The following is a 21,877-nucleotide window of genomic DNA, read 5'->3' as shown; positions in this document are numbered from 1 at the left end:
TTTGAGGTGAGGAGATCACATCTGTACACAGTACTCAAGATGTGGATGTACCATAGTTTTATACAGGGGCAGTAAGATATTATGGGTCTTATTTTCTGTCCCTTTCTTAATAATTCCTAACATTCTATTTGCTTTTTTGACCGCCGCCGCACACTGTGTGGAAGTTTTCAGAGAACTATCCACGATAATTCCAAAATCTCTTTCCTGATTTGTCGTAGCCAAATTAGCCCCCATCATATTATATGTATAGTTGGGGTTATTTTTTCCAACGTGCATTACTTTACACTTATCCACATTAAACTTCATTTGCCATTTTGTTGCTGTCCTGTATCCTGGAGAAGCAATAAACCACCTCTTTTCTACTGGCTGGTGGAGTCTGTTTGTGCCATTTCGGGGGTGCAGGAAGTAGGGGACCCCCAACGCGCCGTCACTGTCACATTAGCTATCTTCCAGTCATTAGATACGGAAGCCGATTTAAAGGATAGATTACAAACCACAGTTAACAGTGCTGCAGTTTCCCATTTGAGTTCTTTTAGATCCCTTGGGTGAATGCCATCCGGTCCCAGTGATTTGTTAACGTTAAGTTTTTCTGTTTGATCCAAAACCTCCTCTAATGACACTTCAATCCAGACCAGTCCTCAGATTCATCTCTCACAAAGGACAGTGCAGGTTTGAGAATCTCCCCAACAACCTCAGCCATGAAGACTGATGCAAAGAAATCATTTAGCTTCTCCGCAATGGCTTTATCATCCTTGATTGCTCCTTTTGTATCTCGATCGTCTAGGGGACCCACTAGTTTTTTAGCAGGCTTCCTGCTTCTAATATACTTAAACATTTTGCAAAAAACATTTTGTTTTTTGAGTTTTTGGCTAGCTGTTTCTCAAAATATTTTTTTGCTTTTCTTATTACATGTTTACACTTAATTTGACAGTGTTTATGTTCCTTTTTATTTATCTCACTGAGATTGGACTTCTACTTCTTGAAAGATGCCTTTTTGTTCCTCACTGCTTCTTTTACATCGTGGTTAAGCCACGGTGACTCTTCTACGTCTCTTCCTATGTTTTTTAATTTGGGGTATACATTTAAGTTGGGCTTCTATTATGGTGTCTTTAAAAAATTTCCATGCAGCTTGCAGGGTTTTGGCTCTTGTCACTGTTTCTTTTAATTTCTATTTAACTAACCTCCTCATTTTTGTGTAATTCCCCTTTTTGAAATTAAATGCCAGAGTGCTGGACTGCTGAGGTGTTCTTCCCACCACAGAATGTTAAATGTTGTTATATTATGGTCACCATTCCCAAGCGGTCCTGTAATAGTTACCTCCTGGACCTGATCCTGCGCTCCACTCAGGACTAAATTGAGAATTGCCTCTCCCCTTGTGGGTTCCTGTACCAGCTGCTCCAAGAAGCAGTCATTTAAGCCATTGAGAAATTTTATCTCTGCATCTCTTCCTGAGGTGACGTACCCAGTCAATATGGGGATAATTGAAGTCCCCCATTATTATAGAGTTTTTTATTTTGGTAGCCTGTCTAATCTCCCTTAGCATTTCAATGTCACTATCACTGTCCTGGTCAGGTGGTCAATAATATATCCCTACTGCTATATTCTTATTATTGGAGCATGGAATTACTATCCATAGTGATTCTATTGGACATGTTGATTCATTTAAGATTTTTATTTCATTTGATTCTACGTTATCTTTCACATATAGTGCCACTCATTCCACCAGGTTTCAGTGATGCCTATTATGTCAATCTCCTCCTTTAATACAAGGTACTCTAGTTAACCCATCTTGTTAGTCAAACGTCTAGCATTTGTGTAGAAGCACTTTAAAAATTTGCCATTGTTTATTTGTCTGCCCTTTCCTGATGTATTAGATTCCTTTATACGTGGTTGTTTGTCTGCTCTGGCCCCTTGTTTGTTCTCTCCTCTCCTCTCCCTTTGACTACAGTCTAGAGAATCTCTATCAATGGATTCTCCTCTAAGGAGTCTCTGTCCGATTTACGTGCTTCTCTGCACCAATTGGCTTTCCCCCATCTCCTAGTTTAAAAATTGCTCTACGGCCTTTTTAATGTTCAGTGCCAGCAGTCTGGTCCACCCTGGTGTAGGTGGAGCCCATCCTTCCTGTATAGGCTCCCCCTCTCCCAAAAGTGTCCCCAGTTCCTAATAAATTTAAACCCCTCCTCCATCGTCTCATCCACGCATTGAGACTCGTAAGTGTCCCTGTATAATGCCAGCTTAGCCAGAGAGTGGGAATGATGATGTTGCTACTCAGTACTGTGCATGCAGTCAGTCAGTGGTGCGATCACCTATTACATTCCACTGTAAATCCTGTACTCACACTCAGGGAGCGTGGATCACATGAGTGACTGAATACGAATATACTAGCGCTGTGTTGGACAAAGTCGAAGATTCAGCTGTCAAACCAGTTGGTTGTATGGGAATGCGCAGGCAGTGCTCTCGCAAATACTTTACTTCAGTATAGTCGTGTGATTTCTTGTTTTTCAAAATTTAACAGTGCCAAATACAAATTGACACTGATAGATTCCTCTACATATCGACAATACATAACAATGATACTTAGGTTGATAATAATAATATGACAAGTGAATAGTATCTACACATAGAATTTAAATGATTGAAAATTCCCCATGGATCATTGGCTAAAAGAAGGAACTTTAAAGAAACTGTGAGTACTTCAAACACGCTATATATATATATATATATATATATATATATATATATATATATAAATAAAAGACTGTTCTTAGGGTTCTGCAAAATTCTTTTGAGTTTAAAAGGATTCCATGGCCAGATAAAATTGGGAAATGCTATCTTAAGCCAATCCAGACACCCCAACTTCCTATCTTCAGCCAGCCTGCCCCTTACAATGTGGGAGGCCAGGGCAACCTACTACTCACTACCCTGCCTTCCCCAGGTGAGTGTGTTATATACTCTAGGCCACTCCAGAGCCCACCCTGCTTTGCTGCCTTCAGTGGGTCTCTTATCCTATCTTTGTAATGCAGCTGCCAAGTTCATGCCTGGGGTGGCTCATGTTGGCTGCCCAGCCACAGCCTGGGTGTGGGGAGGGGACTTGAACCTACCCCCCTGAACTGCCCAGGTGAATACCCTATCCCCTAAGCCACTCCAGAACTCACCCCACCCCCCAATCTTCAGTCAGTCCCTTCTCCTGCCTCCTTAACCTAGAGGCCAGGTCTGCCCTTGGGGATGCCCAGCTGCTGCTTGGGTGGGGACTTGAATCCACTACCCTGCATTCCCCAGGCAAATGCCCTAAGCCAGGGCAGAACCCACCCCCTTCTCTTCAGCCTGTGCCTTATCTGCCCTTCCTAATGCAGGAACCTGGGGCAACCCAGCCACTGCCTGGGTGAAGGGAGGTGACTTGAACCCATCACCCTGCGCTCACCTGAGGAGGGTGCTATCCTGTAGGTCACTCAACCCTTATCCTACCTTCCTAATGCAGTAGCCAGGTCCATCCCTAGGGCAGCCTGGGGCAGCCTGTGCCAACTATCCAGCTGCAGCTTGGGGATAGGGCAGTATTTGAACCCACCACCCTGCACTTCCCAACTAAATGCCCTATCCTCTAGGCCACTCCAGAGTGACCTCACTCACCCATTATGAAGGCCAGATAAGAGACCCACTGAAGGTAGCCTGTCGGGATAGGTTATGGAGTGGCCTAGGAGATATGGTATATGCTTGGGGAGTGCAGGGTGGTGGGTTTAAGTTCCCCTGTCCTCTTTCCTTCACCCTCCCCCATTCCCCTCCGGCAGCAGCTGGACAGGCAACAAGGGCTGGGCCAGGAGTGGTGCTGGCTCCTACAATAGGAAAGCAGTATAAAGGATGCCCAAAAGATAGGGAGGTGGAGAGGGTTAGGGGATATGGCATTTGCCTAGGCAGTGCAGGGTGGTGGCTTCAATTCCCCTTCCTCCCTCAGACCACCTGGGGAGAGGACAGACAGCCCACACTAGTTGCCCCATGGACGGACCTGGCTCCTGCCATAGGGAAGGTTGGATAAGTGATTTGCGAGGGGGAACAGTGAAGTGGATTCTGGAGTGGTTTAGGGGATAGGACAGTTGGCCTGGGGAGTGCTGGGGGTGGTGGGTTCAAGTCTGCAGGGGGACAGCCAACACAGGCCTCCCCATGAATAGACCTGGCCCCCACACCAGGAAGGCTGGATAACAGAAACCCTTGAGGTAGTGTGGGCCCTGGAATGGGGATAGGGCTTGGAGCCTTTCCCTTATCCTGCCTTCCTAATTTGGGAGCCAGGTCTCTGGGGCAGCTTGTGTTGGCTATCCCACCTCTCCCAGGGTGGAAGGGGACTTTGAACCTGCCAGCTTGCATGAGGAGTAAGAGAAACTAACAGGAGCATTTGCTGCCAGCGGCTTCCCGCTGCAAAGAGCAAAACAGAGCTAATGTGAGCTGCACTGCCAGTAAATGTTTTTCAAAGTAGTTTCACAGAGCACTTTCAGAAACACTGAGGCTGTGTCTACACCGGCACGATCTTGCGCCAGAGCTATGCAAGTGAGGCTAAGCGTGGAATATTGCCAAGACTCACTTTCATATATGAGCTGCCATTTTTGTGGAAGAGGCTCTTGCACAAGAAGGAGCTGTCTACACGGCCCCTTCTTGCACAAGAAAAACCCTCTTGCGCAATGCCATTATTCCTGAAGATAATCAGCACAGCAGCATTGCGCAAGAGGGTTTTTCTTACGCAAGAAGGGGCTGTGTAGACAGCTCCTTCTTGCACAAGAGCCTCTTCTGCAAAAATGGCGGCTCATTATATATGCAAGTGAGGCTCAGCGATATTCCACGCTTAGCCTCACTTGCATAGCTCTGGTGCAAGATCGCGCCAGTGCAGACATAGCCTGACCTAGATCAACTTACACCTTAGATCTCATACTAAAGACAATGCTGGCAGCCAATCCTATAGCAAATGATTTATTAACTAGGAAAAGGAAATTAAAGTGCTATTTATAGGTTAAAGCAAACAACATAAATACCGATTAATTACAGTCTTATGTTGCAAAAAGTGACAAATGTAGTAGCTGGTCCACTGGAAGTCTTTTAGGGCTAATCCAGGTTGACCCTTGCAAACTGTCATACCTTTACTTTTGTTGGATAGCAGTTTCCCCCACGACTCATGAAGAATCTAGTCCTTTATTGCTAATTTGCAATTGGGATCAGCCAAGGTTCTGTTGTATTATCTTTAGGACCCAATCCTGCAAACCTTTTTTTCTACTTGGCTTCAGCACAAATAGGCAAAAAATATTTGTAGGTTCTGGCCCTGATCCTGCAATCATTTATACAATTATTCTCTATTAAGTCAATAAAGGTTAATGGGACAACTCATATGAACAAATTGTTTTAGTTTATTACCTTTTTCTCAAGAATGTTATGTACGTGTTTTAGTTTGGCTTTATTTTCTCCCTGTTCTCTACCTAAAGGAAAAAAATGGGGAATAGCAGGGGTGTGGGTCGCTGAAATGATTAATGTTGTGCATCTAGCATTTTCAAGATACAGGCAGTCCCTGAGTTATGTCGGATCCGCAGTTACGAACGGGGATTTTCTCGCCCCGGAGGAGGCGGGCGGTGGGACGCCTGGTCCCACCGCCCGCCTCCTCCGGGGTGAGAAAAGCTGCTCCCCGTCTCCCTGGTCTGCTGGGGGGAGCCAGCAGACCAGGGAGACGGGGAGCAAAGCGGCAGAGGACCCGGGGCCGGACCCGCGGCCGCTTCCAGATCAGAGCTGCTAGTGGTAGAGCAGGTGGGGTGCTGCCGGTTGGTCCCGCAGCACTGCTCCTTGGCGCTACTGGACCAACCCGGCAGCACCCCAGCTGCTCTGCCCCAGGAGTTCCCAAGTTAGCCGCTGATCAGTTCCAGCAGTGGCTGAATCAGGACACCTGGGGCAGAGCAGCTGGGGTGCTGCTGGGTTGGTCCATTAGCGCCGAGGAGTGGCTGCGCTACTGGACCAACCCAGCAGCACCCGAGCTGCTCTGCCCCAGGCGTCCCCAAGTTAGCCGCTGCTGAAACTGACCAGCGGCTGACTACAGGAAGCCCGAGGCAGAGTTGCTCTGCCCTGGGCTTCCTGGAATCAGCTGCTGATCAGTTTCAGCAGCAGCTGACTTGGGGACGCCTGGGATTCTTAAGTTGAATCTGTATGTAAGTCAGAACTGGTGTCCAGATTCAGCCGCTGTTGAAACTGATCAGTTTCAGCAGCGGCTGAATCTGGATGCCAGTTCCGACTTACATACAGATTCAACTTAAGAACAAACCTACAGTCCCTATCTTGTCCGTAACCCGGGGACTGCCTGTATTCTAAGAACAGTTCCCAGAGGCCATCGGATGTATTGATTTGCTTTGCTTTGCAGACAGCAATCTGCTCTTTTATGGGAGATTAATTTTGCCAATACAGAGCTGACTCATTTTTTGCAGAGTTTTAACCCATTTTCAGTGTGTTAGTAAGATTAATTTGGCTCTCACTAATGATACAGGAGACACTTTTGTTGTGCTGAAAAGAAGCACCCGGGATCTTTCTCAGGGGGATATGGCAACACGCCACATTTATTTAACATACATAGATCAATCAATATTTATCATATGCATAGGATACATTACACTCATGCACTCTCACACACACAAGCACACACTGTCTTGTTATGCTCCCCTAACTGCACTGGCCAGGTGAGTTAGATGGGGGAGGGGTGGAGCCCGGCTTCTGCAGATCCAGATCTATGCTCCCATGTTGACAAGACGAAAACCCGGGGTCCCTCTGCAAGATGTCTCATATTTATCCCTCTCATGCAGCCAATTAGTTATCACCTCGCCTTTCTTAATGCTGCTTCACAGAGAGTTCTTCCAAGGGCAGGCACTTGCTGCTTGACTCCCTAGGCCTCTATTTGTCCAGTCTTCTTAATGAGCTCACTTTACAGGTATTGTCTTGGATCTGGCTCCCAGACCTTCTCCACCCTTGCAAATGCTGCTGGAGGTGCTCCCCTTTCATTCTCCATTCACACCTCATTCATTTCAACAGGACAATCAAGGAAAGGGGAGAGCTCAAAAGACATTTTTTTTTCTTTACAAGAGCTATATATCTTAATACAAAGTTATAGCAGAAATGTTACATAGATTCTATAAGAACACTTAAAGATATATCTAAAAGGACAAGATCTTGATACAAAGTATCATATTACAGGGATTTATCCACTCTTTGGCCCTATTGTGAAACACTGATGGGGCAGATAGACTGCTGGCATCGTAAACTTTATAGTTCCCATTACAAACAAAGTATTTAAAAATGCTATGTACCTGAGGGGTAGAATACTTAGTCTCAAGCATCATTAGTGGTCCTGATTTGCCTCCACAGAAACTAATGGGAATACTTCATTATCATGGATGTAAATCTGGATCAGGCCCTTCCTATGCTTTAACTACATCAGGTCCTAAGCAGTGATGAAATAGTTATTTTGGAAGTATATGGTGTCTAGACAAACATTTCTCATTTTTATTTTTCATAGTCTTTCTACCTTAATTCCACTTCAGTAATATAATCTGTTTGCTCCTGCATCCTAGAATCAGCCATTCTTAAGGTAGCAACTTCCATTTGTGGATGCTCACACTGGAGACATTTAAGCCTGAACCAAACCTAAAAGAAGTTTGCAATAAGGCATTAAAGGCTAAGCTACAAAGCTCCTCTTAGCCACACAGACACAGGGAATCAGTTGCATTTGCACCCTGGATTCTGAGGGAATAGGATCTCAAACTACATTAACTTTTCTGTGCTCCTTCCCTTTTATTAGTGTGTGACCAAGCACTGCGAGTAAAGCCATCCTGCTGGGGAGATGGAGGGAAAGAGGGATTCAGAGATGGGAGGGATCTCACCATCACACTAAACAATCTGGGACAAATTCTGCAAGGGGGAATCTGTAGTTTCTTCCCCTGTTATCCAAGCCCCACATGTTCATTCTTCCATGGATTAAACACAACACACAAAGCAATACTCAAAAGACAAGTGTTTATTAGATACATTGACTTAATTTAAAAAAAGATTATGCAAGAAATACATTTAAATATAACAATTACATAAAATGTTATTGAAATTCTGTGCTACATAATAAAACAGGCATCTTTTTCATTACCAACATACAGTGAAGATTTCCAATATTGGCTTTATGCAAAGTAGTATTCAGCTGGTACATGTTAAGTGGTCTGCACTTTTGTTCAAATCTGATTTGTGCTGTGCCAATTTGTTCCTGAAATCTGCATTAGCTCTAGGTGGAACAAAATGTTCTCATGTTCTGTACATAAGGAAACTGACCAGCCACCCCCTCCCCCCCCCAACAAAACAACAACAATGAACTGCTTTCAAAAAGGAAAAAAGCTAAACATAACTCCAGGTAATGAAAATGTCTGTTAGTGGGCGTGTTCTCTTTCACTGGAGAGGTAATGCTTATAATGTGACTTGGTTATTATATGGGTGTGCAATGAAAGGAGAATAGACCCTTAGGTCTGGTGCTCGCCCATATGAAATGGATACCAATTCATGATATTCATGTTTCTTGGTCTTGTTTATTGCCATGCTGCTTCATATTACTTCACATTATGTACCTTGTGGGGAGGGAAGGGGAAATGTGTGGCCCTGAACAAGATTATTTATGACAAACAAGCCAATGTCCAGTACTAAGATACTAACAAATACAAAAGATGCATGAATTGATTTAATTGTGCTTTAAATTAATGAATGAAGAGATTGCTGTCACAAGGACATTACCATTCTGGGCAATAAAAATGACCTTCACAAAGGATTCAGCAGAAGCAATGCAAATTCATACACAAGAGTAGAGGGAATATTAGGGCATTCAAGGCACAAATATTTTGGCAACATTAAACACATTCTTTTCTTTGGAACCAGTGGTGCAAAAGAAGCAGCTATTACATACCTGCCACCATCATGTACAGCTACCTACAAGATGCAAACAGCGTCTTTATCATTTTTGTAAAAGATCGTCATATAAGCCCTATCATAAAATGATCAGAAAAAATCACACAAAACATTCACACAAATCATTAAAATACTGACTGAAGCATTATGATATGATAAACAGGAAAATTTCCTGTAAATAAAACTCTCAGGCAATGTTATCTATGGATGCACAATCCTAAATTACCTGGACTATTTTACACAACATCAGTTATGAAAAACTGCTGCCATGCACTGTCAGTGCATTGAGGAAATCTTGCGGTTGATGTATCTGACCTTCAGGGACAATGGCTAATATTTTTGTAATAATATTGATTGAATCTACACATTTAGAAAAAGCTACAATTGCAGTGGATTTTTACTGAGGCTACTTGAAACCTATAATGTTTAAAACAAAAACACTAAAAGAAACTTGTATGCTAGACATGTGAATATAAATATTTGGCTCCGTGCCAGAGTGTCAAACTTCTACCTGAAATTATACCTTGCATAACAGACTCTTTCACTTTTTTTTCTTTCACGTTTTTGATCTGAGGAAGTGGGTCTGGCCCACGAAAGCTCATCATCTAATAAACCATCTTGTTAGTCTTTAAAGTGCTACATTGTCCTGCATTTTTCTTTCACTACTTAGTACAGAGACTTTTTAATCAGGGACGAGTCAATTTAATTTGTACCTTCTCGTGAGTGCAAGGGACTGGACTAGATGACCACTCAAGGTCCCTTTCAGTCCTATGATTCTAATGTGCAAAAGAGTCTAAGTACAGATAAAAATCTGTCATGCTTCTTAGTAACAAAGTCTGGTAAGTTTCATAATTCTTTTGAATAGTCTATTGCCATCTTCAATAGAGAAAATCTTGTCCAAATTGGGATAGTAAGAAAACTGAATTCTCCTACCTTTCCTGAGCTTCATCACTAGAAGGACCAGAAGCATATCAATGCACACATTGTTTTCTCTGAACCTGAACACAAATAGTTGCCAAATAAAATGCTATAATATTAAATGAGTCAGCATCGGAGATCATGATCTGCAAGAGTATCTAGAAGATCCTGGTTAGAACAACCTTAACCATTCAATGAATGCACTGGGCTTTCATCTGTTACTTTTCCCACCCATCTATTCAGATTCTTTCTATTAATTTTCTTCTGAATTGGAATGAGAATGAGTTTACAACTTCATCACTGCTCCTTGTAGCTGGGAATAATGAAGGTCCAGTACACAATCAACGCATTGTGGAGGAGGAGAAGTGTCTTAAATAGTAAGAAATGGATTATTTCTTGTCTTGTGTCCTTGCACCTTATCAATTTAAACAGGATAACCTGATGAATCACGCAAAATAGGGCAGTGAACTTAGACTATCTGCTAGAGAATAGCTAACAATCATAAGTGTCTCCTGCTTTCAAGCACAGAAGTCCAAAGTTTCCTCTTTGAACTACTTCCCTGTGAAAATGCATCCCTTTCCTGCATCAGCCTTTCCTTGAAGCTTGCAGAACACAGAAAATTCTGTAAAAAATTATGGGTGAGTTAACATAAGAGGAATCCATATCAACATCTCCTGAGTTAAAGGTATCTGTGCACCATGGAGTGAGAATATCAGTGCAATTCTTAATGCTGTTGTACTGGTTCATGAGTCAGAAACCAGAAATATGTTGAACTCTCATTGATAGCAGGAAAAACATAATGCTTAATCCTTGGAGGAGGCACAGGATGCATACACTGCAAGATGAGCTATCCAGTGGCACAAATGGAAGAGGTCCCACAAGTTCAGCCGACTGAAGGCATACAGAGTTTGAGGGAACCGACTAGAAAATGCATAATTACTAGACTTAGTGAAATATAATGTACTGCTGACTGTAAAACTGATGTCATGTACGATGTGTTGAAAATCAGAAGGTTGTATAAAACTCTCAAGGATGCACTATTCACATTATTCAGATGGTACCTTCTTGACAGCCAAGTTGCAAGTAAGTACTAATGTTTTTTTCAGTCAATGCCAGGATTCCAAAGAGTAGAGAGGCAAAGCTCATGAACATCAAAACTCAGAATTTAATGAATTTTTTAAAGCTATGTGATTTAAGGACATTTACTTTTCTGTTAGGTAAATATTAGATCTCTTAACAGTGAGTTTTTAAATGAATGGAACAGCTAGAAAATTTTTTGCCCTGCTTCCCAAACATGGCTATTTTGAAATTATGTACTTGTGCTAGCTCCCAGGAAATGAGATCTGCTTAACTGCGACTTTTCATCATGAACATCTTTTGATTACAGTGAAAGGCACGTTAGTATTTTTTCCTCAAGGAATCAGGGCACATAAGGTCCAATCAAAAGGGTTTGCATCATTGTGAAAGTCTTAATCTTTGAATCTATCTATCCCCAAATAAAATATTTTGAAATACAAGAGACCAGGAAGTGCCTCCACGCACAATAGATGCCTCTAGAACATGTTACATTTTCAATAACAAGCTGTTTTCTTATACATTTTAAAAACAGTATTTTGACAGAATGTGTGATAACTTCAACTATATGTAGAGTCAAAAATACAAAATATTAACAGTTCACTTAAAATGAAATTACTGTATAAATAACTTCAGCCATTTTAGCTATGCTCAACACACACACTTCTCCATTACTGCTACAGGGTCTAATAAGCTGCATGCAAAAAAGTTGCTTTTACATCTAAATATCAGCATTTACTGGTACAATAAACAGCTATTTTCAAAATTAGTAAGTAACAGTAACAAGATACATGTAAACAGTAAACATACAACATTCTAAACTATAAACTGACTCTTCAGACACATAGAACATAATGTGTTTGTATTTACAGATAGGCACAGAGACTTATAAATGCAAATAAAAATAATCATCACACAAATAACATTATTATATGCCTATAAAAAACATTTCAGAACAGCTTACTCTAAAAATCAACATTAAATATCATAATACAAAAAGAAAGGCAGTTGGGGGAAATGGAAATCTGTCTTAGCATCTTATTAGAAATAAAGTGCTCCTTCCATAACAACTTTTTCATTTACAATGTTGCCACAAGCTGTTCACCATGATACTGTAAAATAGTTACTGAGCAACTACCAATGCTGTCAATGGGCCTTGTTCACAGGTGCTGGAATTCTATTTTCAAAGTCAGGCTTGGTGAACAGGGACCCCAGAAACACAGAAAGGGATTAATTTATCTGATTCACTTTTCTTATACTACTCCATTTCTTCCCATTTTGATCACTTGGATGTGATTTAATAATTACATCAGGGACTGATTTAATAATTACCTCAGTAATCTGCACATATTTTTATTTAATCAATATATCTAATATAAACTACTAGGCTATGTCTACACTCGCGGCTTCTTGCACGAGTAATATGCAAATGAGGCTAAGCGTGGAATATCGCTGAGCCTCATTTGCATACCTAATGAGCCACCATTTTTTTCAGAAGAGGCTTTTGTGCAAGAAGGAGTGTCTACACTGCCCCTTCTTACGCAAGAAAAACCCTCTTGTGCAATGTCGTTCTTCCTGAAAAGTAACAGATGCTCCTTCTTGCACAAGAGCCTCTTCTGAAAAAAATGGTGGCTCATTAGGTATGCAAATGAGGCTCAGTGATATTCCACGCTTAGCCTCATTTGCATATTACTCATGCAAGAAGCCACGAATGTAGACATAGCCCTAGTGTTTGGCATCTAGCTAGCAATGGAAATTTGTATACATTCCCTTGGTTACAACCCTAATTGGCCGAATGTTCACTTAATGCTCAGTGCTCCTTTACAATGTCACCATTACTCAATGCTGACAATGATGACTCTCTAAAGGAGTCGGAGCTACACCAAAAGCCAGAATGCCTGTTTCATGGGAAAAACTTGTGGGAAGAAGATGGAGAAGAAATCCCAAGGGGGACAGATTATGTTCCAGACATGCAGTTTGCTCTTTTTCCCTACAGACCGAACAAGGGTTTCAGCACTTGTAAATCTCCTGGATCTGTCCTTGAAAGAGGCCCTTTGCGTTCATCTGCTCCAGTACTGACTGCTTTCCTGGCTAACAGCTATCTTCAAGGCAAGGAGAGACTTCATGAGGATAGAGGATATGGTACCTTGTGGTGGGAAATTGGTGTCTGGAGCAAGCATTCCTTCCACATGTAAACTCTGAAGCGCTATGTAGTTTCATGAATATGTGCTCCAACTATAGAAGTGTATATTGGGAGCAAAACATCCTGTTAGAGAGATCTAAGCAGGAATGGGAGGGACATATTTCATAAGATTTTCAGCTTAATTGATAAGCAATGGGCCAAAATCTGGGAGGATACTTTGGAAGTCTTTAAACCTTCAAAATTAAGCCATTCAGTTTGTGATTTTACAAATCACATGGCTAAATGAACACCTCTCTGGATGGCATTTTGACAATTTGTGGGAAGTGTCAGTTCTACACATGTCCTCTGTGGGGTTTACAGCTCAATAGCACTGGAAAAAGTGACTATCTAGAGAAATCTATACAAACAGAGTTAGCCAATGTCCCAGAACTTTGCATATTAAGATTAACTCAAACAGCAGAGTTAGGCCTGTGGTTGCTAGCTCTTTCTATCAACAGAGAGTTTACACTATGAAATTCATAGAGTTAGAAGCCCCCCTTGATGAGTGTTTCTATTTATACACATGCATCTGACAAAGTGGGTCTTTGCCCACGAAAGCTTATGCTCCTACTCCTACACGTCTATAAGGTGCCACAGGACTCCTCGTCTATTTATACAGTAGAATGATGAATGGTACCTTACAGTTAGCAAAGGATGGTATCAAGAATTAGCAGACTTCAGCTTTACAATTCAAGGTGGTCAGAATTGGGACACAAAACTGCTTCAGATGTGTGCCTATGCTGTAGGGTCATTATTTTTCTGCATGCATATAGTCCAGTATTTGTATGACTTCTAATAAATTATTAGAAACACTATGAATAAGGTCCATAGTGAAATGTTAGAAGATCTGTTATGAAAACAGTAGTTACTGCAACTTTTTGCAGCAGCTCAATGAACAACCACGACTAGATAAATGCATGGATGTTAAGTCCATCAATACTTATTAGCTAGGATGGGTATGAATAGTGTCCCTAGCCTCTGCTTGTCAGAGGCTGGAAATGGGTGACAGGAGAGGGATCACTTGATGATTATGTGTTCTGTTCACTTCCTCTGGGGCATCTGGTATTAGCCACTATTGGAAGACAGGATACTAGGCTAGATGGATGGTTGGTCTGACTCAGTATGGCCATTCTTATGACACCGTCAATTCCCCTACCCATATACAGAGGAAAATTATTTACCAAAGGTTTTAATATTTATTTCCTATGAAGCATTGCATTTAAAACATTTAAAACAGTGGGTGAATATGAAAGAAAGTCTATTTGGTAAGCCAAGAAATCTTATGGTAAAAGAACATACTTGTGAGACAAGGGGTGAAATAATATCTTCTACTAGACCAACTTGTCCTGGTGAGAGAAACAAGCTTTCAAGCTTATACAGCGCTCTTCTTCTGCTCCGTGTAATCTCAAAAGCTTCTTGTTCTCACCAACAGAAGTTTATGTACTAAAATGTATTCTCCTCAGATATCCAATGTCTCGAATATCCTGGGGCTACAACAACACTACATCACGATGATACAAACTCTTTTAAACCAACATATTTTTTGTAGGTCAACTTGGTTAAATGTTTTCAACTAACAGACTCTGAGAGAACCAAAAAAAACAATAGAGATCAGTCCTTAAGATCTAGGCACAACTACTTGTGAAGGTTCCTTCCCTACGTAACATCCAAGATCTTGATTACTGTACACCAAGAGGAAACTATGTAAATGTTAGTTTACTGTTATCACACCAGAAATGATTGAACAGTAGTTACTGGATATGGTTGTAGATTTTTTTTGTTTACTTTTTAATTAACTGAAAACATTGTGTTTGTTTTAAAAGGCACATGGAGATTTAGTTTCGTATGGCACTGAGGGAAAAGTCAGTTTCCCATTTTAGGAATCTTTGAAATCCTGTCTTGTGCCAGGGCACTGCATCCTTTCATAAGTTTTCCCTTCTTTACAGTTTAAAGCTTTTTTCATTGTATCTATGAATCGTCACACAGCCATGATATGATACTGGCCTGGGCATGGCTGCTACTCCCGTGATGATGCCTGTTGCAGGGTCATAACAAAGAATGGTGTCTGTGGCTTCTCCATTTTCTCGTCTTCCACCAAGGATATAGATTTTGCCGTTACACACAGACATGCCACAGTTTTCCTGTTTACCAAATATACAAAAAAATGCACAATTATTTACCGACTCCAAACCCTGTTCAAGGTTGGCAAGATGGTCCAGCATTTTGATTACCAAAAGGAGATAGATCAAAACTATATTATTTCCTTCTGGTACTATTCACTGGAGAAAGCAGGATATTGCTCTTCTGGACCAACCCTGGGGCATGCTAATGCTAGCAGCATGATAATCCTGAAGACTTGGGCTGTTCAGGCATAAGGCTGTATTGGACTGAAGCAGCTAAGAATGGCTTTTTCAGACTGCAATGACATATCCAATGTTTGGGAATAGTGCAGATAAGCAGGTGAGATAAGAAAGAGATGGAGAGAACAGAGTTCAAAAAAAAAGAGAGAAAAGTCAAAGAATAAATGTAGCAAATATGGGATGGGAACAGAAAGAGAGGTTAAGAGAACAGAAGTAGGTAACAACTAGTGGTTAAAGACAAGGAAAGAAAGAGAGCCAGGCACAGAGTAATTACAGAAAAAAAAGCAGATGTTATGTTCTAGTGGGGGAAAAAGGGGAGGGGCCTCAAAGTTATCTGTCTATCTAAGTATTTGTGCATCTGTCTGTCCATTCATCTGTGAGTCCATTTGCTCAAGAACTCCTCCTAAATGGTAAAAGCTAGGACCATCAAATTTGGTAGACAGCTTCCCCTTATCCTAACTTAAAGCAAGGTCAGGGTTTGATTGTGCGAAGAAAATGGGAAGTAGGGTTGCCAGATAGTTTAAAAAAAAATACCGAACATGGCAGGAAAAAAAAGTTGTTGAGCCCCCCCCCCCCCAAAAAGCCACACCCTGCACAAAAAAGAGTCACGGCCCCTTTAAATCCTCATACACTCCATTCACCCCCGCCAAACATGGTGGGGGAAGAATGTCCCAATCAGCCTTCCATCTGAGAAAAATACCAGACCTTTTACATGTCCGGTATTTTCTGTTTTGTTTTTTTTTACCCGGCAGAAACTGCAAATACCGGACTGGCCGGGCCAATACCAGACACCTGACAACCCTAATGGGAAGTGCCTGGAATGGAATTGTTTTCCACAAAAAGGGAGGAGTCTGAGAGAGCAGGCACAACTGTCTCTCCACAACGACCAATGGAGACAGCGAGTGTGGGGGACAGCTATGCTGCAGAGTGACGACGGTGGGAGAGCAGCAGCACCAGGAACAGAGAGGCCAGCTGAGGCTAGGACTTTCCATATTACTGGCCACCAGCTTAGGTAAACGGTCCCTACACACGGCAGCAATCTCTGCTGGGCAGTTTATCCCTGGTCCCTACCCCTTGCGAGGAGCCACCGAGCAGCCCAGCCTGGCTCCCATCACTTGCAAGGAGCTGTGTCTGCCCACTGGCAGGTATAATGTAGGAAATTGACCTCTGTAGGCATTTGCTATCTAGGGTGCACGAGCAGGCTCAGGAACGCTGCAGAAACCACTGCCCTTTGTTGTGCCCTAACTTTGTGTAAGTTTCTGTTGACTGCTTTTTACTGGGGGCTAGAAAGGGGCAAAGGGAACAAATCAGAGGGGAGTGGAAATTGACTGAGCAAGGGGGTGAAGCAGCTGGAGGCAGTTAGGTTAGGGGCTGGAGGCAAAATCAGGGCTGGAGTGAGGAGCAACAGGTAAGCCCCGGGTTGAGGCACTGCTGGATAGTCACAGAGGGCAAAGCCCCACCCCAGAAGGAGCTGTCGGCCGGGGGCGGGGGGGGGGGGGGGCTGGCTATCCTAGCTCTGTCTGTTCTCCAGGAGGATCCACTGGGGCATTACTGCCTGGCCCCCTGGAGGAGCTGTCTTCAGAGCAGCACCATCCTCACTGCCATGGCTGTCCCTGGTAAGCCCCCCTCAACTTCCCAGTCCCCTGGCTTGAGCCCTCTAGGTCCTGAATCCTGCAACCCCATGACCTGAGCCCCCACACACCTCCCACCCCTCCTTTGAATCCCCCACCCCCTGCCGACTCCTGTACTCCCACCCACTACCCTCATGCCCCATCACACCTCCCAGCCCCTTGTCCTGAATGCAGCACCACCATCTCCTGCCCTGAGTCTCCCAACCCTGCCTTGACTCCCGCTTGAAGGACCTGAGCAACGCTGGGTAAATCTTCTAGGTTTTTTCCCTAAAGGAGAGAAAGAAGGAGGGAGTCAAAGTGAAAACATTATGCAGAAAATTGTAAGAGGAAAAGACAGAAAATGAGGGGACAGGGCAGGAGCAGCTATCTTTCAGGGCATTTTTTAAAAGTGTATAGTATTTTATTAGCAGATTAAAAATATAGAGAATGTATTGCTATAGGATAACTAGTTTACAAATCGTATACCAAGGGAAAGAACTATATCACTGGAATTCTGCTCAGGGGTCTCATTCAGAGATTGCTATGAAACTTTCTGCTGCTTTTCATGCTCTGCTTTCTGCTCATATTTCATGCTCTGTTTAAAACATTTTCCTACTATAATTTTGTAACTCTAAAAACTTCAATTTCAACCAAATAATATTTGAATAAATAAAAATGCCAATGGAATTTAGTATCAATCTATGTTTGGAAGTGTTAAATTGTATCCCATAATAGACTGTCCATGCTAACACACTAGCACTCACCAGAAGTGCTGTTAGATGTTTCTCTGACTTTTAGTGTCTAGACCAGGGGTGGGCAATAATTCTTGACCGGGGGCCACTTCAGAAATTTTTGAAGTGGCCTTGCACCACCCCAGAAGGGGCAGGGCCAGGACATGCCTGTGCTTCCCCACCCACAGACCCTGATTGGTCTGGGGTTGGAGGAGCATGCAGTCTTTGCCCCTGCAGAAAGAACTGCCAATTGTTCTGAACAGCTGGCAGTTCCCTCTAGGTACCTCTGCATCTGGCAGTGGAAGGAGACTTCGCACGCTCCCCCGTTGCCCCCAGGTCAATCAGGGTCTAGGGAGGGAGAGCACATGAAGTCTCTCACTCCCTGCCCCCGCCCTGCCAGGGAGCACCCTGCTTAGAGTCAACCACCAGCTGAGCAGCACTTGGAGGTTGACTTTAAGTGCTGAGCCCCTTGCAGAGTGGGAGGAGACTTCACACGCTCCCCCCGTCCCCAAGCTGTGATAGGCCTGGGGAAGAGGGGGGAGTATGCAAAGTCTCCTCCCACTCTGTCCCCTTGCTGTAAGGAATGTGCAGTGCTTAGGGGCGCCGCACCCCTTGCAGGGCAGGAGGAGACTTCGTGCCTTCCCCCCAACTCCCTAGCAGGCCAATCAGGGCTTGGGAGTGGGAGGAGCGTGCAAAATCTCCTACCACTCTGCCATGGAACATGCAGCATTACTAAGCACCACACACTCCTTGCAGGACAGGGCCAGGTGGGAGGAGACTTCACACACTTCCCTCCCGCCCCCAGGCTCTGACTGGGGAGCAGCATGGCATCCACAGGCCAGATCAAATCGCTTGGTGGGCCGGATCCAGCCTGTGGAGGCCCTTTTGCCCTCCCCTGGTCTAGGCTGCAATTAGTAAGAATACAGTTTTGTCAGAGGAAATGAATTCTGTGACTTTACTAGCCTCCATGATTTCTTTGGTTTCAGCTGTCACCAGAGCAGCAGGGATGAAGCAGCTGCCTGGCTCTGCTGCAGGAGCAGTGCCCGGGTTGGAGCAGCAGTCAGGGTAGTTTCCAGAGCTGAAGCAGTGACCGGGGTGGTGTGGCTGCAAGGGCTGGGCTGGAGTGGTAGCTAGGGAACTGGAGCAGAAACTGGGACTGTGTTGAAACAGTGACCAGGGTCTGAGTCTGGGGGTGGAGCAGCCACCCAGTGCCTGAGTCAGCCTACAAGCAGTGGCCAGGGATGGAGCAGCAGTAGTCAGCCCCCATCACAGGAGCAGCAGCAGGACTAGAACAGAGACCAGTTTCCCCAGCTGTTAGTTCCCCCTCCCCATATATTTTTAGTAAAAGTCAGAGAAAGATTGTGGGCAAGGTTGTGAATTTTTGTTTATTGCCCATGACCTGTCTGACTCTTAGTAAATACCCATGACAAAAAACTTCATCTTAATAAATGTAAAGCAAGAACTAATGCATCTGAGAGCTGCTATTTAAGTGAGTTTCATATCAAACTCATTTAATTGCAAATTATTAATACAAAGAAGATAAAATACATTTTTCAATGTTTCCAAGTATTTTAGTGTTTATTACCTGTCTGCTGAATGTATTCTGGACATGCATCCAATAATCCTCGACTGGATCGTAGCAGTAAATTGCCTTGGTGAGCCCTCCCGCAACATAGATCAGATTGTTTAGAGACACAGCTGTTATGCATCTCTTTGCAATAGGGATAGTTGCACGGAGCAACCAGGAATTAGTATCGGGATCATATGACTGAACCTGGAAACAGGCAAACACATTTTATGTTTAACATCCCACATGAACAAAAATCAAATTTATTACCTGAAGTAGATATAGAAGTTTTTGAGTGAAAGAGATTAGAAATAACAGCATCTAGTTGGAGTGTGTCACAAAAAGATCGCAAAGTAACTCAAGATATTGCTACTGTAAATCTGCAACATTAAAAACAAGGAATATTAAACAGCATCAGTTTACATAAAATTATACAGTATTTTACATTATTTACTTAAATATGCTGTTTTATTGAAAACTTATATATTTCTGAATGCATGAATGCAAAGATGATTTAACCACGACAAAGCCTATATTAATGGCAAACTGTGCTTTATTATTTTTTTCTGCTGTGTGATGCATACTTTACATTCAGGCACTAGACTAGTTCAGGAGATTTGTAATCCCGTTTAAAAATCTCTCTGTATGACTTACATTTTCAGTAGTATTATTAAGATACACAAAAAGGAAACAAATATGAGGGGTTAACTGACCTTGTCAGAGCACGTGTTGTCATCAGGACCTCCACCAATCACAAACAATTTGCCTACACAGCTAGTTACTGCTGGAGAACTCACTGCTTCTTTAAGTGGAGCTACCTCTGTCCATCGATTGGAAAATGAATCATAACATTCTACACTGCTGAGTCTGCTTTGTCCATCATACCCTCCAACCACATACACCTATGCAAAACAAAGAGAAAATATAATCAATTTATCTTTATCTCCTGTTTGAATTAAACAAGTAGAGGATTCAGCTGATTCAAAGCTTCAGGGTCTCAATTCTGATTTGCTGTATTTCTGATCGCACAGGTTTCGCCTCCCCACTGAAAACTTCTATACAGAATAGGAATACTGCCTTTTCAGCCACTCAGCTAAACAATCTCAAGACAGCAACCAAACATTAGTACATGGAGATACCGGAGCCAATGGAGCATACATTACAAATATGGACATAGGATTTCCTTTTTACATAAACATGCTCTATAAAACATCTCTACAATTCTCTTTACTTGAGCAAACAGACAGACTCATAGGCCCGGGTATGCTGCTAAGATCAGTATCAATTTGAGTTAGTAGTTGCATAAGCGAAAGACTTGCAGATCAAAGGTGTCTGAGGCCCAGTTTTATTTTGGGACACATGTTTAACCACATGTTTAAGAAGAGGTATAATTTGTTGCTCGTTTGTCTCCCTTTCACAGTGTATCGGAACAGCGTTCCATTGCAAAGAAACAAAATCAAAGTTAGGTAACACCAGTTTCTACAGACACTGCAAACCTCAGACCATAATTCATCGGTTATTTAAAATCAACAGAGGTTGATGGGAAATGCGATCTGAATTTTAAATAATTACATCTGGTTTTACAATTAAGTTTTGCTTATTATTTGGAAAATGTATTTGCCACAATAAGTAATAAAATATTTCTCTTACTTTACCAAGAAGGACAGCCATTTTATGACGCCATCTGCCTTTGTTTAGGGAAGCAACTCTGATCCAAATGTTAAGCTGAGAGTTATAAATCCACACGTCCCGGCTGTTAATTCTTCCACCTTTAAAATTACAAAAAAGACAAAAAGAAAAAAAAAACATCTCTATGACTAAGGCAGTTACTAAATATGAGGTGCTAGATACTGACATACTCCTCTGCAGTGGAACACGGAAAATGTCACATCTTTTACATCTGCTAGGTAATATATAACATTGTATTTCAACAAGGTAGTTGCTCAGACATAGACTGAGAGGTACTCAGAATTACTAATGTTAATTAATATTTCAAAAAATGAAAATACTTGATATTTCCCATTATTCAAACCTTTTAGAATAATATGCTAAGCAAAAAATATGCAGGTTTTGTTTTTTTCATAAGACACTGCATTAGCAGATTTTTTAATGTTGGAAAACACTGAAATGAATTTCTTTCCACAATTTAAACTTTCTTGGGCACTACTGCATGAATGAGCCACTGGAAAGGAAATTTCAAAGATGTACGTTCTGTGTGGCATGTACCTTACCTGTGATGGGGCATCTGCTCCACAATGACCCTATGAGGGTTGAAACCCAGCCCTGAGAGAGGGCTGAGAGAGCAGAGCCCACAGCTGAGGCAGATACAGCCCACTATGGTGTAGCTGGGGTTGTATAAATAAGGGCTCCTGGAGGCAAGGAGAGCACACATGCTTGCTCTAGCTGTGGAGCAGGAGGGACCTGGCTGCCAGGGAACCTGGAGGCTTCCTAAGACAGAGCAGGGCTGGGGAAAAGCATGTAGAGCT

The 21,877-nt window shown here is 42.6% G+C and overlaps 2 protein-coding genes across 6 annotated transcripts in view; one reads left to right on the top strand and one right to left on the bottom strand.

The window, feature by feature from the left end:
• Nucleotides 1-21,877, top strand: part of LOC142830741 (uncharacterized) — a 34,309-nt gene that overhangs the window by 4,324 nt on the left and 8,108 nt on the right. The window contains exons 1-3 of one of the 4 annotated variants that reach the window (XR_012906193.1): nucleotides 12,914-13,050; nucleotides 16,236-16,495; nucleotides 20,423-20,438. The exons of 1 other annotated variant lie outside the window; for it this stretch is intronic. The gene's annotated coding sequence lies outside the window, so the exon portion shown is untranslated. Of the gene's footprint in view, nucleotides 1-12,913; nucleotides 13,051-16,235; nucleotides 16,496-20,422; nucleotides 20,439-21,877 lie in introns of those variants that run through there. 2 more of the 4 variants (XM_075937471.1, XM_075937472.1) reach the window with 2 other exon arrangements.
• Nucleotides 8,006-21,877, bottom strand: part of KLHL24 (kelch like family member 24) — a 38,757-nt gene continuing 24,885 nt past the window's right edge. The window contains exons 4-8 of one of the 2 annotated variants that reach the window (XM_075937468.1): nucleotides 21,042-21,160; nucleotides 20,105-20,293; nucleotides 19,410-19,598; nucleotides 15,128-15,264; nucleotides 8,006-13,176 (exon numbers count right to left, since the gene is read on the bottom strand). In XM_075937468.1, the coding sequence (XP_075793583.1) occupies nucleotides 13,158-13,176; nucleotides 15,128-15,264; nucleotides 19,410-19,598; nucleotides 20,105-20,293; nucleotides 21,042-21,160 (653 nt within the window). In that variant the 3' untranslated portion in view covers nucleotides 8,006-13,157. Of the gene's footprint in view, nucleotides 15,265-19,409; nucleotides 19,599-20,104; nucleotides 20,294-21,041; nucleotides 21,161-21,877 lie in introns of both variants that reach the window. The other variant, XM_006125197.4, reaches the window with a different exon arrangement.

The sequence above is a fragment of the Pelodiscus sinensis genome, chromosome 10 (assembly GCF_049634645.1).
Source record: "Pelodiscus sinensis isolate JC-2024 chromosome 10, ASM4963464v1, whole genome shotgun sequence".
Classification (NCBI taxonomy): domain Eukaryota; kingdom Metazoa; phylum Chordata; order Testudines; family Trionychidae; genus Pelodiscus; species Pelodiscus sinensis.
This window is presented reverse-complemented; position numbering and strand designations above follow the sequence as displayed.